Source organism: Callithrix jacchus, chromosome 5 (genome assembly GCF_049354715.1).
Source record: "Callithrix jacchus isolate 240 chromosome 5, calJac240_pri, whole genome shotgun sequence".
Taxonomy (NCBI): Eukaryota; Metazoa; Chordata; class Mammalia; order Primates; family Cebidae; genus Callithrix; species Callithrix jacchus.
The window spans coordinates 6,362,804-6,390,119 of NC_133506.1; the positions used below are offsets into that span (position 1 = coordinate 6,362,804).

Sequence of the window (27,316 nt, forward strand, 5' to 3'; positions counted from 1 at the left end):
GAAGTCGAGGTGGAACTCTGGGTCTGCTGGTCACATTTAGAACCAGGGAAATGAGACAGAATTCCATATGAAGAACAAAAATGAAGCATCAGAACCCATCCCACAAACCATAAGCACACAATCACTTTTCATCCAATTTGAAACATTTCTTTTATTGAAGAAGTTGATGAACTTACAGAGCAGACAGGGAAAGGAGCTACAAGCACAAACAGCCAGGACAAGCACAGATACAAAATCATACATAAAACAAGGGGAGGGAAACTGGAAGACACCAGGGAGTCCTTTTATAAAAAACAGCCTTCACCAAAACCAAAAGGCCAGCTGGCTCCAAGACAGCGAAAGCACAGTGGCTCCTCTGCCCTCTGCATAAGCTCTAATTCTTTAAAAATAGGAAGGAGACAAGAGATGTGAGATGGGAGACTTACAAATCCAGACTTCAGGGCAGGCTTAGACTTGCTGCAGCCACTGCAATCTTGGTCCACGGCGCAATTTGGCAAACAAGTTGGTGAAAGTCAAGTGTATGGAGATTTCAGTCAAGAACGTGGATTCCAGATTTTGTTTTTTTTTAATGAGACAGAGTTTTACTCTGTCACCCAGGCTGGAGTACAATGGTGTGATCTCAGTTCATTGCAACCTCCGACTCCTGGGTTCAAGCGATTCTCCTGCCTCAGCCTCCCAAGTAGCTGGGATTACATACAGGCACCCACCACCACATCCAAGCTAATTTTTGTATTTTTAGTAGAGACGGGGTTTCACCATGTTGACCAGTCTGGTCTCGATCTCCTGACCTTGTGATCCACCTGCCTCAGCCTCCCAAAGTGCTGGGATTACAGGTGTGAGCCACCATGCCACCTGGATTCCAAATTTTGTAAGATACCCAGCTAAATCACATTTCGCATGGAAGTGGATGTTTTCAAATGCTAAGTGACCACCAAACAAAACAGTGGGCCTTTACTACTCTGAGAACACCAACATACAAAAATAAAAATGCTTCCATTTTATCAATTATGGAGACAAAGGATTTTGTCATAGTGTACAATAATATTAAGAGTAGATGAATAAAAAGTCAAAAAAGGTACAGAAGTCCTATAAATCAGGGTTTATTAGACTAGATATTAATAAATTAGAAGGGATTTAAAAAAAAAAAAAAAGGTTGATGGCCCTAAATATGAGTTTCCTACTGTTTCTTAGAACATTCATTTTCCAATACAATGTTAGCAATTCTTACAGCAATTTCTTCATTTTTCCAATAACACATTTATTAATCAAATGGTATATATTTTTCACTATAAACTATCTTCACTGGTTAATACATTTATGAATATTTTAATATGGTCTAAAATATGTTAAATTCTGTCACAAAAAAGATGTTTTTCCCTACCTGGAAAGAAACATGAATTAAAAAAAGGAAACTATTAAGATGATCCCACTTTTTAATTAAGGAAAAGTTCAGAAAACTCCCACCTTTTTAAAAAAGAATGAAAATATGATCGTAAGTAACTCAGGTTAAAAAAACAGTAACAGGGCCAGGCACAATGGTTCATGCCTATAATCCCAGGATTTTGGGAGGCTGAGGCAGGAGGATCCTTGAGCCCAAAAGTTTGAGACCTGCCTGAGCAACATAGTGAGACCCTGTCTCTATTTAAAAAAAAAAAAAAAAAATTAAAAAAAAAAAAACAGTAACAATAAAACAAGTGGGAAGGACATTCAGAAGAAAAATCTCCTAAACCTCTGCACAAAAATAATTCTTGCAGAGTTAGAAGTCATACCTGAGATTAATTCAGGCGTCACTTGCTAATACTAAGGAAATTCTGACTGGAAGGGGCAACTCACATTAACAGAAGCAATGACCTGCCCTAGAGAAGGCACTTCCTCACACTCCCACTTAGCTGCAATGCCAATACTGTCCTTTCAAGCCCCAACACTGTGATTTTCAGATGTCAAACTTGTATCCTGCTTTTCAGCTCTATGTAACTTGTCAAAAATTTCAAGATGCCACTCCATAGCCAAAAAGTGAGCCTTATCTTTTTCAAACAAAAATAAACAAAAGAGAAGTCACTGACTGCTAGAAGTAGCAGGGACCCTCAAGACTGGTATCACTGGATCACACCTTCAGCTGTCAGTAGGTTGAGGTCAGTAACTCAGCTCACATGACATTTAAAACCACACAACACTGCCAGAGAGAGCTACAGGTTCAGATGCCAATGATTTCAAAAAACCACGATTTAAGAAAAAGGCAGATTCTCCTGTGTTCAGCAGCTACTTAAAAAACAAACAAACAAAAGCACTTATTGGCCAGGAATGGTGGCTCATGCCTGTAATTCTAGCACTTTGGAAGGCCAAGAGAGGAGGGCTGCTTAAGTCCAGGAGTTTGAGACCAGCCTAGGCAACATAGCCAGATCTTGTCTCTACAAAAATTAAAAAATTAGCTGAGCACTTCTAGCTGCTTGGGAGGCTGAGGTGGGAAAATCAAAAATCCCTTGAGCCTGGGAAGTTGAGGCTGCAGTGAGCTGTGATCATGCCACTGCACTGCATTCCAGCCTGGGTGACAGAGCGAGACCCTGCCTGGAAAATAACAACAACAAAAAGCACTTCTTAATGACTAGGGAAAATATTAAATATTAGGATATTAGGTCAGGGAGCTAAAGACTCCTAGAATTTTTTTTTTTTTTTGAGACAGAGTCTCACACCGTTGCCAGGCTAGAGTGCAATGGCGCGATCTCTGCTGACTGCAACCTCTATCTCCCATATTCAAGCGATTCTCCTGCCTCAGCCTCCCAAATAGCTGAGATTACAGACACACGCCACCACACCCAACTAATTTTTGTATTTTTAGTAGAGATGGGGTTTCACCATGTTGGCCAGAATGGTCTTGCTCTCTCGACCTCATGAGAGACCACTACGCACAGCCAACTCTCAGAAATTTTTCAGAATAAATTTATTTCACTCTACAGTGAATCTTAAAATTACTACTTCTTTGGACTGGGCACGGTGGCTCAGGCCTGTAATCCCAGCACTTTGGGAGGCCAAGGCAGGCGGATCACTTGAGATCAGGAGTTAGAGGCCAGCCTGGGTGACACAGTGAAACCCCATCTTTACCAAAAAAGAAAAAAAAAATATTACTTCTTCTCTCAGGCTTCAAAATTAAGGGGGAGGGAGGGACATACTGCGGTATCCCATAGCTGCCTGCAAAAAACACAATAGCTTATCCCATTCTCCCAAGCTTAACTCTCACATTTTGCAGAAAAAAATACAAAATACCAAACAAACAAACAAAAAACACAGGCTGGGTGCGGTGGCTCACACCTGTAATCCCAGCACTTTAGGAGGCCGGGGCAGGTGGATCACAAGATCAGGAGTTCAAGACCAGCCTGGCCAATATGGTAAAACCTTGTCTGTACTAAAAATACAAAAAAAAAAAAAAAAATAGCCAGGCGTGATAATGGGCACCTGTAGTCCCAGCTACTTGGGAGGCTGAGGCAGGAGAATCATTTGAACATGGGAGGTGGAGGGTGCAGTGAGCCGAGATCGAGTCACTGCACTCCAGCTTGGGCAACAGAGCAAGACCTTCACCTCAACAACAACAACAAAAAAGACGAAATCAGATTAGAAAACTTAAGTAGAATGCCAAAATCCAGATGACCTTGAAGTTATGCTGCATCTTAAAATCACTAGAAGTATTTCAGAATATATAAACAGGCCCCATTGTGAAAAATATAAACATGAACATGATAAATAAGCAAGAGGAGAGGAAACTGGTCATTCAGATAAACCATGACAAGTCCTGGGTAAAATACACTTAGACGATTCAGGGATGGAGGTACTAGTTAGCAAGGCGCTCCCCACAGCTTGCAGCCTGTTGGGGAAGAGCCAAACAGGTGGTGGGCCACTTGTATTACCCTCCTGTCAAAGCCTCCTCTTTCAAAGTCAAAACCAAAAGTAGCTGAGCTACTGTGCTTTTCTATCAAAATCGCCCTTCACTGGTGAAAATTAGTCTCCACTCGCAATGTCTGCTGGGACTTGTGCACGCTCCTGTTCTTTCTTGTTCCAATCTCCTATTGGCTTTTACAGACCTCAGTAACTTTTTCTGAACCAGAAGGGCTCATCTCACTGAGCCAATGAAAAGCCATGCTCTGCAGATTTCAGGTGCAGGAACTAGCAGAGGGCCCTGGTCTTAACTCTCGGTCCATCGCATTCCACCTACAGCACTGTCTCCCTCATTTATTCAGTAAAGGTCAGAGATGGGTACCAGCCATACACCCCTTCATATGTTAAGTCTACCCACTTGTATGCTTGATCTTGGACTTAAATTCAATAGTCTGCATTGCAATTTGTGCATCATCCATTAAAGCTAAATCTTAAAAACATCTCTGTCTCCACTGGAGACAGAGTAACTAGTAAAAGCCATAAATCCAGCTCTAAGATTTACCCTGAGAGACTGACTCTCACCTAACAAAAGCTTCCCACATCCCACTCTACCGCCAAAATGGAAAGTAAATGAAAGCCATCAGCACATGGAATAAATTACTCTTCCTCCTCTGCACCCAGAACACACTCAAAGTCAACCACGAAAAATTTAAGGTAGAAATTTTTAAAAAGTAAGTAAGCCAGGATATGTAGCATTCCAAACTGCTTTTTTTAAAAACCATTTTTGATATTTTAAATAGAAACAGGGTCTCTTGCTACGCTGCCCTGGTTAGTTTCAAACTCTCGGGCTCAAGCGGTCCTCCTGCACTGGCCTCCCAAAGTGCTGGGGTTATAGGCCTGAGCCACGGTGCTCAGCCCCAAACTGCTGATGGATCATTTTACAATTCTATCTCTTGATGCCACTTACAAAGTTCTAGGCATTGGTGGGCAATCTGGTTTGCTTTCAAATGGTCACAGGACAAAGAACTACCTCTCCTCACACTCAGAAACATGTCTATGAAGGCTATTTCCATTTCACACTCCAGAACCTGAGAGCCTCCAGTACTGAGGAAACAAGTTATTTAAATTTTGATACACACACACACACACACACACACACACACACAACTCTACCTCAAGATTTAAGGTTCTAGATTGAGGAGCCTAGAAATTTGACTCTAAGGCTAGACTTGCTCACCTAGATAACCAAATTAATGAAGCTACTCAGTATACTCAATAGAGTACAGAGAAAGCTTCTGTACTCCAAGGACTACGGTAACATTACTTTCTAATGAGATTAAGCCAAAGGGGAAACAGATAGACCGTCACAAGTTACAGCTATATAACAATTTGGGCTAGGCACAGTGGCTCACACCTGTAATCCCAGCATTTTGGGAGGCAGAGACGGGTAAACTGTTTGAGTCCAGGGGCTGAAGACCAGCCTGCAATATAGCAAATCCCGTCTCTACAAAAACATTAACCAGCCAGGCAGGATGGTGTGCACCTACAGTCCCAGCCACTAGGGAGGCTGAGCTGGGATGGACAGCTTGAGCCCAGGAAGTTGAGGCTGCCATGAGCCATGACTGCGCCACTGTACTCCAGCCTGTGTTGCAGGAGACCCTCTCACAAAAGGAAAACAAAAACAAGACATAATTTGGCTGAAGTCATCTAGGTTAATGGTTCTAACTATTGTCAAGTTCAATATAAGAGTACAGAATCCCTTCAGACTTTTTTTTATTAAAACGGAGTCTCCTTCTGTCACCAGGCTAGAGTGCAGTGGCGTCATCTTGACTCACTGCAACCTCTGTCTCCTGGGTTCAATTCTCCTGCCTCAGCCTCCCTAGTAACTGGGACTACAAGCACATGCCACCATGCCCAACTAATTTTTGTTATTTTTAGTAGAAACAGGGTTTCACCATGTTGGCCAGGATGCTCTTGATCTCTTGACCTCCCCTTCAGGCTTTCAGAGAAGAACTCTGAACTCTCAGTAATACCATCACATGTGAAAACAGAGAGAAAAAAAGAAGCATCATGAAGATACAGAAATCAATATGAACTCATCTGGTTTTAAAATTTTACAAACTGAATGTGTGAATTCAAAGGTGTGATACAGAGCCAGGTGTGGTGGCTTACACCTGTAAGCCCAGCACATTGGGAAGCCAAGGTGGGCGGATCAGTTGAGGACAGGACTTCGAGACTAGCCTGGCCAACATGGCAAAACCCCACCTCCACTAAAAATACAAAAATTAGCTGAGCATGGTGGCACACCCCTGTAATCTCAGCTACTCAGGAGGCTAAAGCACAAGAATTGCTTCAGCTTGGGAGGTGGAGGTTGCCAAGATGGCACCACTGCCCTCCAGCCTGAGTGACAGAGCAAGACTCTGTCTCAAAAAAAATAAAAAAGGACATATTACCACAGTGCCAGACCAGAAAACTTGTGTGGGTGCCTCACAACACTGATCACAGACTGAGGCTCAGCTTGTTTCAAAGCAAAGTTCTCTGTTGTCAACAGTCAGATTTGGGTCACCCACATGCTAGCAGGCTAATCTGATTAGGTTGGTCAGACTAAAGCTTGCATTTTGTTTGAGGACTTTGCAATAAACTCTGGTCAACATCACAAAAGGAGTCCTTTAGACTCAATCTTCTAAAGAAATCCTTAAAAACTACAGAACATCGCCTTGGCTAGAGCAAAAGAAAACCACTTCCTTTTCAAAACCCTTTACATTCTAGAGAGTAAACCTTAAAGAAAAATGGGTTTTTAAGTCAATGAATCTGAGACACTGAATCTTCATGTAAAAGAAAACAAAAACAGGATAAAAACAATAGCCTGAAGACAGAAGGGAGTTGTACTTGTCCATACTACCATGCTGAAAAATATTAAAAGGATGTGTCCCTTATGTTACAAAATACCCAAACCCTATGTAAAGGAATGGTCTCCCAAATTCTCAGGATACAGAAGCCCTGTCTGTCCTAAGCTTTTTCGAATCTATAAACAGAATTTCAGACCGCATCTGAAGAACTCGTGCCATAAACGATTCCTCGTCCATACAGAGCTTTTTAGCTTCGTGGTTGGTTTTTATTTTGGTCCATTGCCCCTTCTAATCCCAACAAATACCCAGTGAGAGAGGCACTTCAGCCAAAATCATCATGTTTTGCAGGTAAAACAAGAGAGGTCAAACAGCTGAAAATTCACAAAGCAGGACAGACCTGCAAGAGGATTCACATCTGATGCTCCCCTTGCCAGAAGTATGATTTAAAGTTGGAGACATATAGGTGAGACCCAAATTAAAATGCAGATTTTCAGCCTCCCAACTCAGAAACTCTGGTGATGAACTTTTATCAACACAGTATGTCAAGCAAGTTCCCCATGTGATTCTGAAGCCCATCAGTCTGAGGATCACCAGCATGAAGAATGAATCTTAAATCCAAAACAAGCCAGATAACCCATTTGTTTACCTGTCCTTCACGCAACACAGAACTTCCCAAGCAAATCAAGCAGCAAAGAATATGTGTGCTTCAAATTCAAGAGGCAGGTCAATGCACTTGGTCAAAGATACCCACAGTATCAGCTTCTCTCCTTACCAAGGTAACTTCTCAGTTGACAGCAGCCAAGAGTATCTTCACAAACTCCTTGCACTCCTGGAAGGTGTCTTCTTGTAGATGACCAATACATATGGTGTCAAATTCCTTCTAAAGGTATGTAAATTTCAAGGGAGGTATCTCACCATTAAGTAGGGGTGCAAACCTTGGCAAATCATCAGGTTAGGTTTACAGCTATCACCATGACTCTACATATCCTACAAAAAACTACCTTCTGCTCATTTAACTCTATTTCCAAATGAAAATAGCAAGTCTCCTTTTGACTCATTTTTAATGGCATAGAATTTTATAAGGGAGAAAAAAACGGCGACAATCTTAGATTATTTTATAGATTGAGATCGTGTTAACTGCCTTTGAAACATACTTTCAGGGCTGGGTACAGTGGCTCACGCCTGTAATCCCAACACTTTAGGTGGCCAAGGTGCATCACTTGAGCTCACAAGTTCAAGACCAGCCTGGGCAACATAAGGGGACCCTGTCCCTACAAAAAATACAAAGATTAGCCAGGCATGGTGGTGTGCACCCACCGTCCCCGCTACTCATGAGGCTGAGGTGGGAGGATCGCTTGAACTCAAGAGGTCAAGGCTGTAGTGAGCCAAGATCATGCCACTGCAGTCCAGACTGGGCAACAGAGGAAGACTCTATCTCGAAAAAGAAGGAAGCAAGAACCACGCTTTCAGGAGAAAAAAAAAAAACCCTCCCCATGGTCATCTGCCAAGCACTGTCCGGCTATATTTCTCAGGAGGAAATGCCCTGAAAGGCTTCATAAGCCGACAGGCCAGGCCTTAGACTTCCAAGAGAAAAAAATCTCTTAAAGCAATGAGAATTTTAAAAAGCAAGAGGCTGTGAAATGTAATGTGAATGAAGAGAAAACAAAGTCAGCTTAGAAATAAGCACATCTTGCCGGGCGCAGTGGCTCATGTCTGTAATCCCAGCATTTTGGGAAGCCAAGGCAGGCAGACCAGGAAGTCAGGAGTTCAAGACTAGCCTGGCCAAGATGGTGAAACCCCATCTCGACTAAAAATACAAAAAAAAATTAGCCAGGTGCCTGTAATCCCAGCTACTCAGGAGGCTGAGGCAGACAATTGCTTGAACCAGGGAGGCGGAGGTTGCAGTGAGCTGAGATCGCACCACCGTACTGCAGCCTGGACAAAACAGCAAAACTCTGTCTCGAAAAAGAAAAGAAAAAAAAGAAAGACGCACATCTGAAAAAACAGTAAAGGATTAGAAAAGATCAGTCCTCATTGAACAAAGAGAAGCACTGGTTTCTCATCACTTGAACCTAACAGCATATACCCAGGGTAAGACAAATTTCAGAAGACATTATACTCTTGAAATACAGAATTTTATTTAGAAACTGTTTAAAGTAGAAAAAAACCCTGTCAAGAAAGACCAGGTGGAAAATGGGTTCCCAATAAAATGGAATTTTAGGGCAACGAAAGTCTAAAAGGCCACAAAAGAGAAATAGCACCACTGTCATTTGAACAATGGCTGGTTACTTGCATTTTTTGGCATTGTTAATCACTGAATCTGGGTTTTCCTCTGAATTCCACACAGAGCATGCACTACACAACAATTTTATCATAAAACACTTGCTTTCTACACACATTTTAGGACAAGCTACCACCAGAAACAAATCAATACAAATACATCAGGGGCTGAACAATCTCAGTAGTGGGTGAGACACATTTTGCAGAATCCTGCGAAAAAAGGAACTGAATAGGCTGTGGGCAAAGCAAATCAGGGAGAGCTAAGGAATGAAATATTTTAAATATTAATAATTAATTCAGACACGGTACTGTATTTTCTGCGAAAGAAAATTAACATTTAGTAACACACTAATGAATTTTATCTCCAAAGAGATTAGTGCACTGGCAAAGTATTCGGATTACAGTGGAGAGCTGTGGACAGCAGATCCCGAGAACACCCCAGCCTTGCAGATCCCAAGGTAACGATGGCCTTCACTGACCACTCCCTTTGCCAGAGGCCCAGAAAGAACCTGCAGCATGATCACCTGCCTGCTGCATTTCCAACTCTAAGCAGCAAACTTCAAGGAGCCAAAGAGGAGTCCCCAATGGGCAAGGGGACCAGAGAAGAGAAACGTGGTAAATGTAAACCCAAAAGACAGTAAGATGGGATACAATCACCATTGAAATCCCAGAGATATGGACAAGTCCCAAAAAGTAGCTGTCAGATTAAACAACTGGGCACACCTCACTTCCCCAAAAACATAATACCTAGAAATTTCGGGGACAACTGGAAAAATAGAGAAATGCTCAATGAAAACCGAGCTCTTCAACTCAAACGTCGCAGGGCTGAAACACATCCTCTGTTATTACGGCAACGATGCCTCTTGCCTTTTAGCAAGGATGCAACTGGTCAATGACACCAAATGGCTTTACAGGGCAACTTTTTAAATGTTCCTTTTAGACCAAAGCCTAGGCCTGTGAGGATTCAAACAGCCCTGTAAGACCTGTGACAGCAGGTTCCAAAGGGTCCAAAGTCTGACCCTTCCTTCCCAGACACAATGTCAAATGCAAAATCTCCTGTCATGTACATTTTATATTTTGAAATATGGAAGCATATTTTAAATACTCTTAAGGCATTTATTTATTACAACATTCTCTGATTTCACATTAGCTTAAAATTCAATTCAGTCTTTACATTACTCCACTGAGGTCGCCGCCTCAGCGTATAACATAACCCCTCCTCCAGCACTCAGTGTGACCCGCATCCGCACAGTGAGCCCCACAGTCAGCCTCTTTGTTTCCCAGGTGAACCAACTAGATGTTAATACTGCTCTGCTACAAGGTAAAAGCTCCTAACTCAAACTTATTGGAAAAGGAGTGAAACGTCTGCAAAGTGCACTTTAAGAAGAGGTACTTTTTGCTTATGAAAAGAAACCAGTGAGTCCTCTAAGGATAATAAAAGGGAGTATTTTACAGTTAAGCACATGATTTGGAGTGAAGAATTCGGATGTTGCTCTGCTGGTCCAGGCTGTCAATACTCTTCCTGCTCCTCCTGTGGGCCCCCTTCATCAGGTATCACAAAGCCTTCCTGAAATGGGAAAATGAGAGGGAAAGCCACTGAAGATTCATTTCTACTGTGAGTGCACTTTTCTCATACTTGAAGCCTCTCAAAGACAACGGTTCATCCCAGCTCCACCACACACCTGGCATTTAATCACACAGGCCAGGTGACTGCTATTTTATTTCTCTGGTAGTGGAACTGGATCTCACCAAAGACAAAAACTGGGCACAATCAAATTTACCTCAGACTTGTGAAAGTGATGGATATGTACACTGTCTTCATTATGGTAGTAATTTCACCCATGCCATCAAATGTACAATTTAAATATGTGCAGTGTATTATGTCAGTTATACTTGTAAAAAAGAAAGAGAAGGCCAGGTGTGATGGCTCATACCTGTAATTCCAGCACTTTGGAAGGCAAGGCTTAAGCCCAGGAGTTCCAGACCAGCCTGGGCAACCCAGTGAGACATTATCTTAAAAAAAAAAAAAAAAACTAGCCAGGCCTGGTGGCACATGCCTAAACTCCCAGCTACTCAGGAGGCTAAGGCAGGAGCTGCAGTGAGCCATGATCACACACCATCAGGCACACCAGCCTGGGCAATGACATGAGACCCCATCTCTTTAAAAAAAAAATAAAATAAAATTTTTACCCTCAAAAATCTCTGAAGTCCCCTGAGAAGTTCATTGCTCTAATGTCCTCTCTCAATAAACTGTCTATGCAGCCAGCTTTTCTTTTACACCTTCCTTTTGTTATACTTAGGAGCCATGCTTGACCCAAAATATTCACAACAGCAAGGCTGACCCAACATCAGTGGCAGAAAAATTGAGTGCACAAGGAAAGAGCAGATTCGATGGCTCCCACCTCATTCTCATCCGAGGGCATTCTGGCATGGACTCAGAGCAGGAAATTGCTATATACTATTCTGCTGTAAAAATTAGGCTTCTACTTCAACCTCCATCTTATTTTTATTAACTAAATCTCTATAGCTGAACTTAAGATGTGGCTCCACTAAAATAATACTCGGACTAAACCAAGGACCCCTATATCTTTGTTGTCTTTTTTTTTTTTTTTTTTTCATTATATAGCAAAGAGCAAGCTCTAAATAAAGATTTATTCATCAAATTATCAACTTTTCAGTCATCTGTCTTAATACCCTGAAATTCACAAGATACGTCTCAAGGACAGTGAAAATAACAGCACTATTACTACCTTATATTTGCATAGTGCTACACAGACTACAAATCGCTTGTCGTCTGATCCTACTATTTGTAGACTTTACTAGGCATGCAGAATTACAAACATGACCATTAAACTGTGGACACAGCCAGCCAGATACCAAATCTAGAAAAAAATGAATCTTTCCTGATCAATTAACATGTCATGATTAATATCAGCAGATTTGGCTCTGCAATAAACATGAATCCAAAGAAACCTGATCACGGAGTACTGTGAGGGAATAGGAACCGAGCAAATTCCTAGGAGGGAAGCAAAACGCATGCCCGGACATGACATGATATGGGGGCAAGTTGTGAAAAAGGGAGCTTGCGTCTGCTTCTCTGGGCATGCCTCGGGCCCTGATAAAACAGAGGCAGCACCTGAAGCTGAGGGATCCAAGCTATAGGAGGTGGGGTAGGAATTGCTCCTGGCTAAGAGCAGTTTGTGGCACACACTACAGATGCTGGGCAAGCCAGACACCTCCTTGTCCTATTCCTTCTTCAAAAATCCCAGAGACCTCAGGCAGAAGCTAAAGCTGGGCAGAGGTGCCCTCTGGCTGACTTTGAGGGGTCAAAGATGAAGTCTTTTGATGAACACAACACTGGAATACAACAAGCATCAGCACAGAGCTTGCCAACCCAACTATGTAAAATGGAAAGAAAAATATCCTCATGTCAGCACATACATCTGTGGCATACAGAATGTCTACAATCCTCTGCAATACAGGGTCGTTTTCCCCCTCATTCTCCTGGCAAATCAATTCAATGTTCCGTAGCTTTCCGAAGTAGAAGTCCCTCTCTTTCTCCAAGTCTTCAACAGTAAGTTTCAATACGTTGACCTGCACAAGACGTTAAAAAGAGCGAGATGCCTGGCATTAGTATGGCAATAAAATATCAAACAGACTTCTAACCCAAAAGGAGATGTCGTCTTTGATCAAACTCCAACACAGACAAAAACCACTTCAGTTTAATGTCAATTTTCTTCAGCCTCAGAAAAACAACAGAGACTTGTTCGTGGCAACCTTGACAATAACAGCTCCCAGAAAGGGCAGACTACACCTTAACACATGCAGGCGCTTCTCAGGGACTGAAAAAGGATGAAGGAGAAAAAACTAGGGAAGCCTGAGACAATTACAGCCTGTCAAGGTGGCTGACAATCATAAATTGAGTCCTTACCAAGGGACTGGTCAGTCGAGTCCAGGTCTGATTGCATGAGGGGGTCAACGGACAGGACCCTGGAAAGGGCTCAACGGAGCTTTTTCAAAGCCCAATGGAAAGTGCGCTGATCCTCCATGAGCCCCACTGAGGGGCTCTGATTCCCCTTAAGAGGCTATAAAGAAATTAAGTCTCAATGCTTAGGCCAGGACTCTAGCCAAGAGCAATTAATGTTGTAACACTCACAGTCTTATGTGTACTTTAGCCATGGTGCATCTTCATTCCAGTGTATTCACATCTATGACAACTGAATTCAATTTAACTCTCACTGAATGCATGTTTCTTGGCATATCCTGCAGCATAAAACCCTCATAAAAACCTGTATTTACAGGCCAGGGCCATAGAGCAGCATGGAAAGTCAAGCAACAAAATTCAAGGTACAGCCTCTGAGAACAACCTCGGCAACAGGGAATGCTACAAGTCAGAGGGGACCAGAGAAGTCATCTAGTCCAGTCTTCTGAACTTACAGCCACAAAAACAAAAGCATGTCAGGTGTGCAGTGGTGCACACCTAACCTCAGCTACTCTGGAGGCTGAATTGGGAGAATCGCTTGAGCCCGAGAGTTAAAAGCCAGTCGCAGCCGGGCATGGTGGCTCATGCGGTCAGAATTCAAGACCAGCCTCGCCAAGATGGTAAAACCCCAGCTCTACTAAAAATACAAAAAAATTAGCTGGGCGTGGTGGCAGGCGACTGTAATTCGAGCTACTAGGGAGGCTGAAGCAGAGAACTACTTGAACTGGGAGGCAGAAGTTGTAGTGAGCCAAGATTGCACCACTGCACTCCCGTCTGGGCAACAGAGCAAGACTCCATTTAAAAAAAAAAAAAAAAAAAAGCCAGTCGTGACAACGTAGCAAGACTCTCTTTTTAAAAAATAAATAATAAAAATTTAAAAACAAAAACAAATAGCTTATCTAGCTTCCCCACAGCCTGATGAAGACGCTAAACACAACAGAAGAGATCCAGTCTCATCCCAGGAAGAAAGGACCCTCTTTATAACATGCATTCAAAAAGCATCCCGAGATGAGGAGCAGGCAACATCACCAGGACAATTTTATCAAAGCTGACTTCAAAGTGAATCATCAAAGTCTTGTCAGACCAAACCAGAATCACAGTTCTAGACAGTCTATCACTTTTCCTTTACCAACCACAGAAATCAAAAATCATGAAAGTTTCAATAAAGCACCTGGGGCCAGGTGCGGTGGCTCACACATGTAATCTCAAAGCTTTGGGAGGTCAAGGTGACTGGATCACTTGAGGCTAGGAACTCGGGACCAGCCTGGGCAACACGGCAAAAACTATCTACAAAAAATCTAAAAATTAGTCAGGTAGGGTGGTGTATGCCTATAGTACCAGCTACTTAAGAGGTTGAGGCAGGAGAATCGTTTGAGCCCAAGAGTTCAAGGCTGCAGTGAGCTATGAATGTGCCACTGCACTCTAGTCTGGGTGACACAGCAAGACCCTATCTCTCAGTACAGCTACTGCCTGGTGGCTGGCAAAGTTAAATCACCCATTTCCCCTCATTCTCCCCACCTCTGCTTTTGCTATAGTTTGCTCCCTTTCCTGAAACCAGTAGCCCCAAAGAGCAGGGATCACACAGGTCCAGAGTTGACCAACTCCAGCAGGAAACGGCCTCGGGGCTTCAGCTCCACCACCCAAGAGGCACAGAAGGAGCCTTCTAACCACATGCCTGGTGGTATTAATGACCAAGGAGGAAAGGAAGTCAAAAGAGCTTATAAAAAGGAATGCTGGCCAGGTACGGTGGCTCACACCTGCAATCCCAATACTTTGGGAGGCTGAGGCGGGCAGATCATGAGGTCAAGAGAGCAAGACTATCCTGGCCAACATGGTGAAACCCATCTCTACTAAAAATACAAAAATTAGCTGGGTGTGGTGGCGCATGCCTGTAGTCCCAGCTACTCAGGAGGATGAGGCAGGAGAATGGCTCGAACCCGGGAGGCAGAGGTTACAGTGAGCTGAGATTGCACCACTGCACTACAGTCTGGGCAACGGTACGAGACTCAGTCTCAAAAATAAAAAAAAAAAAAAGTAAAATGTTATCTCTGGGCAGGTTCTCACTGTCCTGATTTCTTAGGAGTGTGGGTGATGAGAGGTTTGGCATTAGAGATCAGTTCCCCCAAGTTTTAGGACTTGGCTTTTAGAAAAGTAAAAGTATTCAATCACTAGAATCACAGAGCATCCCAGAATTTGTCAATGGAGCCAGGCATAGTGACTCACACCTGTAATTCTAGCACATTAAGAGGCTGAGGCAGGAGGATCACTTAAGCCCAGGAGCTTGAGACCAGCCCTGGCAACAGAGTGAGACCCTATTTCTATTTTGTAAAAAATATATACATTTTTAATAAAATTTAGGCCAGACGCAGTGCCTGTCGCCTGTAATCCCAGCACTTCGGTAGGCCCAGGCATGTGGATCACAAGGTCAGGAGTTTGAGACCAGCCTGACCAACATGGTGAAACCCATCTCTAATAAAATTCGAAAATTAGCCTGACATGGTGGCATGCACCTGTAATCTCAGCTGCTCAGAAGGCTGATGCAGGAGAATAGCTTGAACCCGGGAGGCGAAGGCTGCAGTGAGCCAAGATCACGCCACTGTACCAGACCGAGCAACAGAGCAAGACTCCGTCTCAAAAAAAAAAAAAATTTGTTAATGGAATGAACAAAAGAATCATCTGAAAGAAAGCAAACAAACCAACTACAAGGATTAGTGAGAAAATGTGTAAAACTTGTTTTGACTGACAGAGACCTCTGACAAGTGCCTTAAGGACATTTACTCCTGAAGAAGACATTTCAAATCACCAAATTACTAAGCACAGAACCAGAAGAGCAACAGGCTTTTCATACCAGTCCTACTCTCAATTTCAACCTCTAGTTACCCCAGTCCAAAACTCAGCAGAAAGACTGCAGAATCCTTTTTATAAAATTATTCAGGGCTGCGCCCAGTGGCTCACTCCTGTAATCCTAACACTTTGGGAAGCTGAGGCAGGCAGATCACTTGAGGTCAGGAGTTCAAGACTAGCCTGACCAACATGGTGAAACCCCATCTCTACTAAACATTCCAAAATTAGCAGGGTGTGATGGCAGGCACCTGTAAATCCCAGCTACTTGGGAGGCTGAGGCAGGAAAATCACTTGAACCCAGGAGGTGGAGGTTCCAGTGAGCCAAGATCACACCACTGCACTCCAGCCTGGACAACAAGAGCAAAATTCCGTCTAAAAAAAATGTCAGGTGTGGTGGCTCATGCCTGTAATCCCAGCACTTTGATAGGCCAAGACAGGCGGATCACGTGAGGTCAAGAGTTCAAGACCAGCCTGACCAATATGGAGAAACCCCATCTCTACTAAAAACACAAAATTAGTCAGGCATGGTGGCACATGTCTGTAATCCTAGCTACTCAGGAGGCTGAGGTTGCAGTGAGCCGCGATGGCACCATTGCACTCCAGCCTGAGCAACAAGAGTGAAACTCGGTCTCAAAAAGAAAAAACATTATTCAGAAAGGAGATCTCCTTTATCTTTCATTCTCCAAATCCCAGGTCCCTGGTAGTATTCCAGAAACATTCAATAGGATTCTATTCTAAGGGCTTGCTTCCAAGCAGACACAGGCTTCTGTCACACTAAGAGAGTCCAGACACGCCTGATCCCTCCCCACTCACCTCTAAACTCATGCTCCCTGTCCAGCACCTCAGGCTCACACGTCACATGCTCTGGCAAGCAAACAAGGCAGATCTTCATCTAAGAACACGGACAAGGCACCCCAGCCACCCCAAGTATCCTATCCCCCAAGGTGACTCATATGCTAAACACAGGGGTGCCCACCTGCTGCATCAACTCAGCTGCCTCGTCATCCCCATTGCCCACACCAGGGTTCTTTCGCACCACACCAGGGCCAGCCTTAGGAGCCGCAGCAGTTCTCTGTGTTGAGATGGGCCTCTGGGGAGCTGAAAAAGAGAGCACACGTTTTTGAAAGGAGTAACTTCAGATCAAACAAAAAAAAAAATCCACAAGACAACACGAAGAAGCTTATGACCAACTGCCTTCCACAAGGTGTTCAGTGAAGGAAACCAATGCCAGGGAGCCCCAGCATACAAGACAACACCCCCACATTTGCTTACTAGTAGTTTCTATCCTGGCAGCAGATTTAAGTGCCAATTTCAGCCATGATGTTTCATGCTGGGAGTAAGTCCTTCAGTAAGGTCTTTTCTCCGCTGCGGTGAATAGGACTAAAATCTGAAAGGGGTACAGTCGTTCCAGTGCATAGAGATGATCCACCTTAACCCAGCTCTGACCAAATCCACAAACAGGTTTTTTCATGTTGGTTACCACAGCTAAGATTTACTTAACACATCTACAAACCAAATCCAGCTTCGTGAAGCACAGGCAGACTTCACGCCAGGTATGAGCACACAGTCCTGGCTGTTGCCAGGTGCCCACTGCTCCCCATCTGCAAAGTTAGGTCCCTTCTAACTCCTCACGTCAGACTCTTTGGGCTGGAAGAGGGAAGTAATCCATAAGAACAGGAGAGCAGTTCCATTTAAAGCAATTCCATGAATTGCTTTAAAATCTTTATCTTTGTGTACCTTTTAGAAAGTGTTTAGAAGGGTGAGGAGAGAAAAGCATCACACCGACTAGTATTTATAGACGTCTCTCACTATTTACAGCCCAAAGCAGACAAAGACAAGAACAAAGGAGTAAAGGAGGCAACCTATCTACAAGTAAAAATAATCAAGAACAGGCTAAACCTCAAGGTATATGGATCAGTAACGATTCACTTACTTAGCAATTATTTTGTAAAGTTTGTATATTACATGCCAGGTTTGGAAATATCTAATCTTCCTAATACCCCAAACTATAATCACAAAGCCTTTCACCCACTGTAAGAGGTATTTCCTCTGGATGGCTCTTTCTATCATGCTTATCCCAAAGACTAAATGCTTAATGCAAGTCTCCACTCAACTGGTATCAGCATCTGAAATGCACAGGGTTATCTACGCAGTTTCCCATTCTAAACAGCTAAAGAATAAAAAGTATTCAATATCTAGAGAAACGGGAACCCTCACATACTGCTGATGGGAATGTAAATGGCTCAGACACTTTGGAAAACAGGTAGTTCTGCAAAAGGTTAAACACAAAGTCAACACATGGCCCAGCAATTCTGCTCCCAGAGTATATACTCTTCCATCTGTAACTGAGAGAAACCAAAACACAGTCCACACAGAAGCTGTATATGAACGTTCATAGCAGCATTATTCACATCTGCCAACAAGTGGGAAACAATGCAAATAACCACGAACTGATGTTCCATGTGATGTTCCATGTGATGGAATATTTTTCTACAATAAAAAGAATGAAGGACTGATACGTGCTAGAGCATGAAGAAACCTTGAAAACAGCAGGCAGAATAAAAGAAGCCAGACACAAAAGACCACATATCTATGATTCCATGTATAGGAAAAGTTCAGAATTGGCAAATCCAGAGACAGAAAGTAGATTAGTGACTGCTCAGGGCTGGAGGGAGGAGGAAAAGCTGGGGAAAGTGGGAAGTGACAACTATTAACTATACACAAGGTTTCTTTTTTTTTTTTTTCCCTCTTGAGACAGAGTCGTGCTCTCTCACCCAGGCTGCAGAGTAGTGGCGCTACTTTGCTAACTGCAACCTCCACCTCCCAGTTTCAAGCGATTCTCCTGCCTCAGCCTCTTGAGTAGCTGGGATTACAGCTACCACCGTGCCCAGTTAATTTTCCTATTTTTAGTAGAGACAAGTTTTCACCATGTTGTGCAGGCTGGTCTTGAATTCCTGACCTCAAGTGATCTGCCTGCCTTAGCCTACCAAAGAGCTGGGATTACACAAGGTTTCCTTTCGGAGTGATGAAAATGTTCTACAATTGATTGTGGTGACAGATGCACAACTCTTTGGATATATTAACAACCATTTAATTTTATACTTTAATTAGAAAAGCATACTTATCCCTATGGCATGCAAATTCTCTCTCCATAAAGCCATTTGGAAAGCACTCAACCTACCCTCTCTATCAGTTGAACCAGGCTCTCTCAAGGTATTACAAAACCTTAACTAATATTCTTGCTATCTTCTGGAAAAGAAGCAATTAGCATCTGTAAAATATCTACCCTGCCCCAAAATATACACATTCTGTATTACTGTAAACACATCTTGGGAAAGCTATCAAGCCCGTAACCTTTTGAGAAGGTCTGTAAAATCAGCCTCTCCCTACCCCGTAGACTCTTCTAGCACCATGGCAAGCCAGAGTCAATTAGCAGCTAAAGTTCTAGGGCAGGTAGGGAAGCTGTAGGTACACAAAAAAGCTGGTCTACAGACAGAATGACACAGACAGCCAAAAGCAGTCTGAGAGCTCCTTCAAGGAGTTCAGCTCTGATATAACTTCCCATCCCAGGGCTCTGTAAAAACACCCTTGTTCTGGAACTAACTGACGCTCTCTTAAGTGAGCTAGCCTTATAGATTTCTAGAGCTTGGGCAAAACTACACACGGTAACTTGTTCAAGTTTCAAAAACCCTCTGGGGCAAGTATTAAAATTCCCATTTTATGGATGAGGAAACTGTGGGGCAGAGATGAAGTAGCTTACACAGGGCTACAGATACCTAAGGACAAAAAGTTACCTGCCTGATGCCAGAATCCATGCTCTGGCCACATGCCTGGGATCACATTTCTTAAGCTCCCCAAGCCTATGGCTACTGAAAAAATGCTAGTTGAATGCTAAATGATTATCTGGAACACTATTGTTTGGAAACATTTTGGGGGTTGTTTTTTTACCTGTACTACTAGAACTAAGAGGTTTCTTCGGTTTATTCAGAGCTGGAGCAACGAGGGAGGGAGCCACCGCAGTTTCTTGACCTTGTCTGGCAGCCACAGGGTCATAGTCTTTTCCATCATAGTTTGCATCAAAAAACTTCTTGAACCACTGAACAAATTCAAAATTGTCCTGAAACTTTCCTTTTACTAATTTGTCCACAGGAATTATCTGCAGAGAAAAACAACTGTTCAGCCCAAAGCAAGAGGCTTTTGACAAGCATCAAACTAGTCCATTCATCAAATCATTATAAAGCTCTGCCAAAAAGAGAAAAAAACATTTTACAGACCTTAGGGCTAAGCCCCTAAATTTATAAAGCAAGTTTCATTTGGTACGCCTTCAAGAGTACCTACACTTACCAACCCCTCCCAACTCTCTCAAATTTATGAAAAGGAATCAGAAACAAAAAAGGAACAATTATCACAGAAGACACATACACACGTCCAAGCACGTCCTAAGTTGTGACCCAAGTGTCATGCAATAAAGAGTAAGTCCCCCATATAACTTGTATGGCCACAGTGCCTGTCACAAAACATGAAATCCACTGTACAGGCCAGGCATGGTGGCTTATACCTATAATTCCAGCACTTTGGGAGGCCAAGGCAGGCAGAAAAATTGCCTCAGGTCAGGAGCTTGAGACCAGCCTGGGCATCTACAATGAACTGTGTTCAAAAAAATTCTGGGCTGAGTGTGGTGGCTCACACCTGTAATCACAGCACTTTGGGAGGCCAAGGTGGGCGGATCACTTGAGGTCAGGAGTCCAAGACCAGCCTGGCCAACATGGTGAAACCCCATCTCTACTAAAAATACAAAAATTAGCCGGGTGTGGTGGCGGGCGCCTGTAATCCCAGCTACTCAGGAGGCTAAGGCATAAGAATTGCTTGAATTCAGGAGGTAGAGGTTGCAATGAGCTGAGATTACACCACTGTGCTTCAGCCTAGGCAACAGAGCAAGACTCTGTCTCAAAAGAAAAAAAAATTCTGACCTGAAAATAGATCAAGATGCAGAATAAGTCTCAGAATAGATTTCTACAAAATGACATGTTTTTCAAGTAATTCCAAATCCTCTTAAAACATACTTGCTGGGTACAGTGCTGTGCAAACCTACAATCCTAGCTACTCATGAAGACTGCTTGAGCCCAGGAATTTCGACCAGCACTGGCAACACAGCAAGACTTCATCTCAAAAAAAAAAAAAAAACAAAAACTGAAAAAACACAAACAACAGTAACAACAAGACCTCAACTCAAAAAACAGAAAAAACACCAAAAAAAAACCCCACAAACAACGGTTAACAACAAATATACATAAGGACTTTGTGTTTTTATTGTACAAGAATACTGTGTTTTCAAGTATTCAAATCACTAAGTGTTGGCCAGAACTTAACTTTTTAATTTTTTTTTTAAGAGATGGGGTCTTGCTTTGTTGCCCAGGCTGGAGTCTATAGTGGTCCAATCATAGGTCACTGCTGCCTCAAACTCCTAAGCTCAAGTGATCCTCCTGCTTCAGCCTCCAAAGTAGCTACAGGCATCAGCCACCATGCCTGGCTTTTAACTATCTTTTATTCTCCAACAATTCCAGATGCAATTAATTTATTATAAAAAGAATCCATGCAATAATCTAACTATATACACCACTCTGACAAATATAATTTTTAAAAATTTCTTTGTATAATACTGAAATATTCACAAATATTATCTCTGAACTCACTTTAATAACCCAGGAATACACAGGATGGGACAGAATTAGATATAAAACAAAATTGGCCATGCTAACCGTTGAGGTACATGGGGGATCATTACACTATTTATTTACTATTTATTATTTATATACTATTATTACTTTTATATACTTTATAGACATTTTCCATATTCAAAAAATAAAATATAATTCCATGATAATGAATGTAAAATTACTATATATAAGCTATACCTATTTAAACTACGCCTGGAAACTAAGTGATATTCTTATTCTATAAACACCTATTTTACATATTGTATACAGACAAAACTAAAATAAAAAATAAGCCTGGTTTCAAAATAAATAAAAACCAGACACACCAGCAAGATAACTGGGGGTGTTACTTTTGCCAAAAAAAAAAAAAAAAAGGTTATCCCCCAAAAAACGGCTTAAAAGGATAAATCCAGCCAGGGGCAGTGGCTCACACCTGCCTGTAATCCCAGCACTTTGGGAGGCTGAGGCAGGCAGATCACGAGGTCAGGAGATCTAGACCATCCGTGGCCAGCATGGTGAAACCCCGTCTCTACTAAAATACATAAAAATATCTGGGCGTGGTGGCCCATGCCTGTAGTCCCAGCTATTCGGGAGGCTGAGGTAGGGGAATCATTTGAACCTGGGACGTGGAAGTTGCAAGAGTCGAATAAACCCTTCAAAGGGTGGGGGAAGGGACAAACTACTTAATCTATTATCTGCTAAAACAGAGGTGTTTGTGCTAAACCATGTCTGGTGGACCACGTTTCTGTTACCTTCAAAAAACTTTGGGGGCAGAAAGGAGTTTTATAGCACCCACCACGGAGCCTCCTTGTATCTTTCTATAAAAAGCAAGTATTTCTAGAACCTTCTCCACCTCAGCTTCCAAAGTGCTGGGATTACAAGTGTAAGCCACCATGCCTGGCCTAGAATCTTCTCTATTGGAACATACAGTATGCTTTTACAGAAGTAAATCCAGATTAAGAGACTTAGATCCCAGACTACTAGATCTGTTACCCAGGCTGGAGTGCAGTGGGCGATCTCAGCTCACTGCAACTTCAGCCCCAGGTTCAAGCAATTCTCCTGCCTCAGCCTCCCTCGTAGCTGGGACTACAAGCCTGTGCCACCACACTCAAATACAAAATTTTTTTATATTTTTAGTAGAGATGGGGTTTCACCACGTTTACCAGGATGGTCTCGATCTCCTGACCTCGTGATCCACCCACCTTGGCGGCCAGTGATTTTTATTTTTAAAAAATTACTGTGTAGCCAGGTGCAGTGGCCCACACTTATAATCCCAGCACTTTGGGAGGCTGAGTCAGGCAAATCATCTGAGGTCGGGAGTTTGAGACCGGCCTGACCAACATGGAGAAACCCTGTCTCTATTAAAAATATAAAATTGGCTGGGGGTGGTGGTACATGCCTGTAATCCCAGCTATTCGGGAGGCTGAGGCAGGAGAATCACTTGAACATAAGAGGAGGCTGCAGTGAGCCAAGATGGTGCCAGCTCTCCACCTTGGGCAACAAGAGCAAAATTCCATCTCAAAAAGAAAACCATAATAATAAAATAAAATAAAAATAAAAATCACTGTACAAATTTACAGGTTGACTCTTCTAAACAGCTACTAACCTCACAGATGATGAAGAACGACAGCAAAAGGAATAGGGGCAAGAAGGTAGAGGGAAACTGCTCCCAGTAAATTCTGTGTTAACTGAGAAAAGTTAACTAAATTGGGGAAAAAGAAAATGTCCAAAGCTAGCAAAAAAAAATAAGCAAGCATTGGCCAGGCTGAGTGGCTCACACCTGTAATCCCAGCACTTTGGAAGGCTGAGGCAGGCGGATCACGAGGTCAGGAGATCAAGACCAGCCTGGCCAACATGGTGAAACCCCATCTCTACTAAAAACACAAAAATTAACTGGGCATGGTGGTGCACACCTGTAATCCCAGCTACTGGAGAGGCTGAGGTAGAAGAATCACTTCTAACTCACAGCAGAGGCAGGGGCTGCTGTGAGCCGAGATCAAGTCACTGCACTCCAGCCTGGTGACAAAGTGAGATTCTGTCTCAAAAAAAAAAAAAAAAAAAAAAAAAACCACTAGCATCTATATCCTTATATCATTAGTTAAGAAATATTAATCTCAATAAAACAGTAACATTTACTTACTTTGTCAACACCCATCCTCTTAAAACCCGCTTGTAGTATTTTGAAGTTCTGGATGTATTCGTGTTCTAGCTTAGCTTGGAATTTCACTTTCTTCAAGGCAATGGAGCCAGGAAACAGCATGTCCATAAACTGACAATAGGCAGCCCCTGAATGAAGAACGACAGAAAAATACAATTAAAGCAGCATGGTGAACTTTTTCCCAGACCCACTTAAACCAAATATAATCTTAAAAGTTGTGAAGTAGACCTACAAAAACCAAAAGCTTTACTGACTACATGGGAAGTCCATTTTTAAAATCTGTAACAAGACTGTGGTTTTACCCCATATATTCTACAACAGACTCGCAAGCCAGACGCCTATAAGGAGAAAAAGAGTGTTTCTACTAAATTTTAAAACTCCTGTTCTTTATTGGTAATCATTGTGACAATAAAATGACCACTAGAAAGAAAAATGAGGCTGGGCATGGTGGCTCATGCCTGTAATCCCAGCACTTTGGGAGGCCAAGGCGGCCAGATCACCTGAGGTCCAGAGTTCAAGACTAGCCTGGCCAACATGGAGAAACCCCATCTCTATTAAAACACACAAAAAAATTGAGAATTCCGTTGGATAATAGGAATAAAAAAAGAAAAAAAATTAGGCAGGCATTACAGCGGTTGCCTGTAATCCCAGCTACTCGGGAGGCTGAGGCAAGAGAATTGCTTAAACCCAGGAGTCAGAGGTTGCAGTGCGCCGAGAACATACCACTGCATTCCAGCCTGGGACTCTCTCAAAAAAGAAAAGAAAGAAAAATGAAGGCCCAAAATACAGAAAACAGAAGTAACATTTTCTGATTTTTCACAAAGAAATATCCTCCTCTTCATAGGAGTATTTCAAAGATCCATCCTTGATCTAGATAAAAAAACATTTTGTTCCCTAAGACGTCTGTCTCCCTGGGATTTTTAAATCTCTAAATACGTTAAACCTATCATTTATTTTCTTTCTTTTTTTTTGAAACAGGGTCTCACTGTTGTCCAGGCTGGAGTGCAGTAGCACAATCTCAGCTCACTGCAACCCACCTCCCAGGCTCAAGTGATCCTCCCACCTTGGCCTCTGGAGTAGCTGGGACTATAGGCATGTGCTACTATGTCTAAGTTTTTTTCTTTTTGTAGAGCATCTGACCAACTTATCATTTAATTAACAAGGTTGAATCAAAGACATTTTTGTGTTCCTCTATTAAATTAAAAAAAAAAAATTAACTGTAAAGTCCAGGCCCATTAGCTCAGCCCTGTAATCTCGGCACTTTGGGAAGCAGGCAGATCACTTGAGTCCAGGAGTTCAGGACCAGCCTAGGCAACATGGCGAAACCCTGTCTCTACAAAAAATACCAAAATTAGCCAGGCATGTTGGCATGCACTTGTGGTCCCAGCTACTCAGGAGGCTGAGGTGGGAGGATCACTTGAGCCAGGAGATAAGAGACTACAGTGAGCCATGATCGCATCACTGCACTCCAGTCTGGTGGACAGAGGGAGACCTCACCTCAAAAAAAAAAAAAAAAAAGAGAGAGACTATAATAAATTATTGCAATATTTTTACCCCATTAGCCCCAATTTCATTCCTTCCCCGACTTGCCCATTTTTTTTTCCAAAAACTGTTTTATTAATGCTTAAACTTTCTAGGAAAAATATTTATCTTATTGACAACAAACTGAACTCTCCTAATTCAGAGCAGGCCTCACTGTGTATTTACTGCCCTTCTAGAGTTCATCTGCCAAAGGAACAAGCTAAACCAGTGGCTAAACAACAGGTAATTTGCAGAATTAAAGATAGCCATAAAATGCATATTCAACTTACTAGAGGTCAGGCCGAACCAGTTCTCTGCCAGTTCCAGCATGTTCAGTTACCGTTATTTTTGGAAAGTCAACATAAACAAAGCAGGAGTGCTTCAGTGACCAGAGTGACATTCTTAGTAGAAAGGATCTTCAAAAGGTTAAAGTCTTTATTTTATTTTATTTTTCTGAGACAGAGTCTCGCTCTGTCGCCAGACTGGAGTACAGTGGTGTGATCTTAGCTTACTACAACCTCCATCTCCCTGGTTCAAGCAATTCTCCTGCCTCAGGCTCCAGGGTAGCTAGGATTACAGGCATGTGCCACCATGCCCAGCTAATTGTTTTGTACTTTTAGTAGAGATGGGGTTTCACCATCTTGGTCAGACTAGTCTTGAACTCCTGACCTTGTAATCTGCCTACCTCGGCCTCCCAAAGTGCTGGGATTACAGGCATGAGTTACTGCGCCCCACCTAAAGCCTTGATTTTGAGGTGACTGATTTATTTACTGATCCAACAAAAATACACTGAGGGTATTCTTTTTTTGAGATGGAGTTTCCCTCTTGTTGCCCAGGCTGGAGTGCAATGGTGCAATCTCACCTCACCACAACCTCTGCCTCCAAGGTTCAAGTGATTCTCCTGCCTTAGCCTCCAGAGTAGCTGGGATTACAGCAATGTGCCATCATGACTGGGTAATTTTCGTATTTTTAGTAGGGATGGGGTTTTTCCATGTTGGTCACACTGGTCTTCAACACTCAACCTCAGGTGATCCGCCCACCTCAGCTTCCCAAAGTGCTGGGATTACAGGCATGAGCCACTGCGCCTGGCCACACTGAGGGCATTCTAAGTGCCAAGCATTAAATTAGAAATATTTATCTTTTAGGCCTGGTCCAGCAGAAGTATTTATATTTTAAAAAATAGAACACTTTAATAGCTTTGAAAATTCTAAAGGCAAATGTCCCAGTTTCTTCAACAAATTGTATGAAGAGGGGAAACTTATATTTTATTTTTAGAGACAGAGTCACACTGTCATCCAGGCTGGAGTGCAGTGGTCGGATCTCAGCTCACTGTAACCTCCGCCTCCTGGGTTCAAGCAAGTATCCTCCCTCAGCCTCCTGAGTAGCTGGGATTACAGGCTCGCACTACCACACCCAGCTAATTTTTGTATTTTTTTAGTAGAGACAGGGTTATGCCATGTTGACCAGTGTGGTCTCGAACTCCTGACCTCATGATTCACCGAGAGCCTCCGAAAGTGCTGGAATTACAGGCTTGAAATCACTGCGCCCAGCCAAGGAGACTGTTATATTTTAAAAGACATTTTAAAAATCCTAATTTGGCCGGATTTGGGGGCTCACGCTTGCAATCCTAACACTTTGGGAGGAGGAAACCGGTGGATCACTTGAGGTCAGGAGTTCAAGTCCAGCCTGGCCAACATGGTAAAACTCCATCTCTACTAAAAATACAAAACATTAGTGGAGCATGCTGTCAGGCCAGCTACTCGGGAGGCTGAGGCACAAGAATTGCTTGAACCTGGGAGGCGGAGAGTGTAGTAAGCCGAGATGGCGCTACTGCACTCCAGCTTGGGCAACAAGAGTGAAACTCTGTTTCAAAAAACAAAAAACAAAAAAATTAGCTGGGCATGGAGGCACACACCTATAGCCCCCACTACTTGGGGAGTCCAGGAGGTTGAGGCTACAGTGAGCTGAGATCACGCCACTGTACTCCAGGCTGGGTGACAAAGGGAGACCCTGTCTCAAAAAAAAAACAAAAAAAAAACCCTGCATATACAGTATGTCAAATATGAGTAACCCTAGGTAAGTTGTCTAACTCTGTGTC

The 27,316-nt window shown here is 42.8% G+C and overlaps 1 protein-coding gene across 3 annotated transcripts in view; it reads right to left on the reverse strand.

The window, feature by feature from the left end:
• Positions 1 to 8,832: 8,832 nt before the first annotated feature.
• Positions 8,833 to 27,316, reverse strand: part of MAPRE1 (microtubule associated protein RP/EB family member 1) — a 30,557-nt gene continuing 12,073 nt past the window's right edge. For all 3 annotated transcript variants that reach the window (XM_035298108.3, XM_035298106.3, XM_035298107.3), the window contains exons 3-7: positions 23,680 to 23,825; positions 19,771 to 19,978; positions 16,799 to 16,920; positions 12,438 to 12,590; positions 8,833 to 10,563 (exon numbers count right to left, since the gene is read on the reverse strand). In XM_035298108.3, the coding sequence (XP_035153999.2) occupies positions 10,507 to 10,563; positions 12,438 to 12,590; positions 16,799 to 16,920; positions 19,771 to 19,978; positions 23,680 to 23,825 (686 nt within the window). In that variant the 3' untranslated portion in view covers positions 8,833 to 10,506. The remainder of the gene's footprint in view (positions 10,564 to 12,437; positions 12,591 to 16,798; positions 16,921 to 19,770; positions 19,979 to 23,679; positions 23,826 to 27,316) is intronic.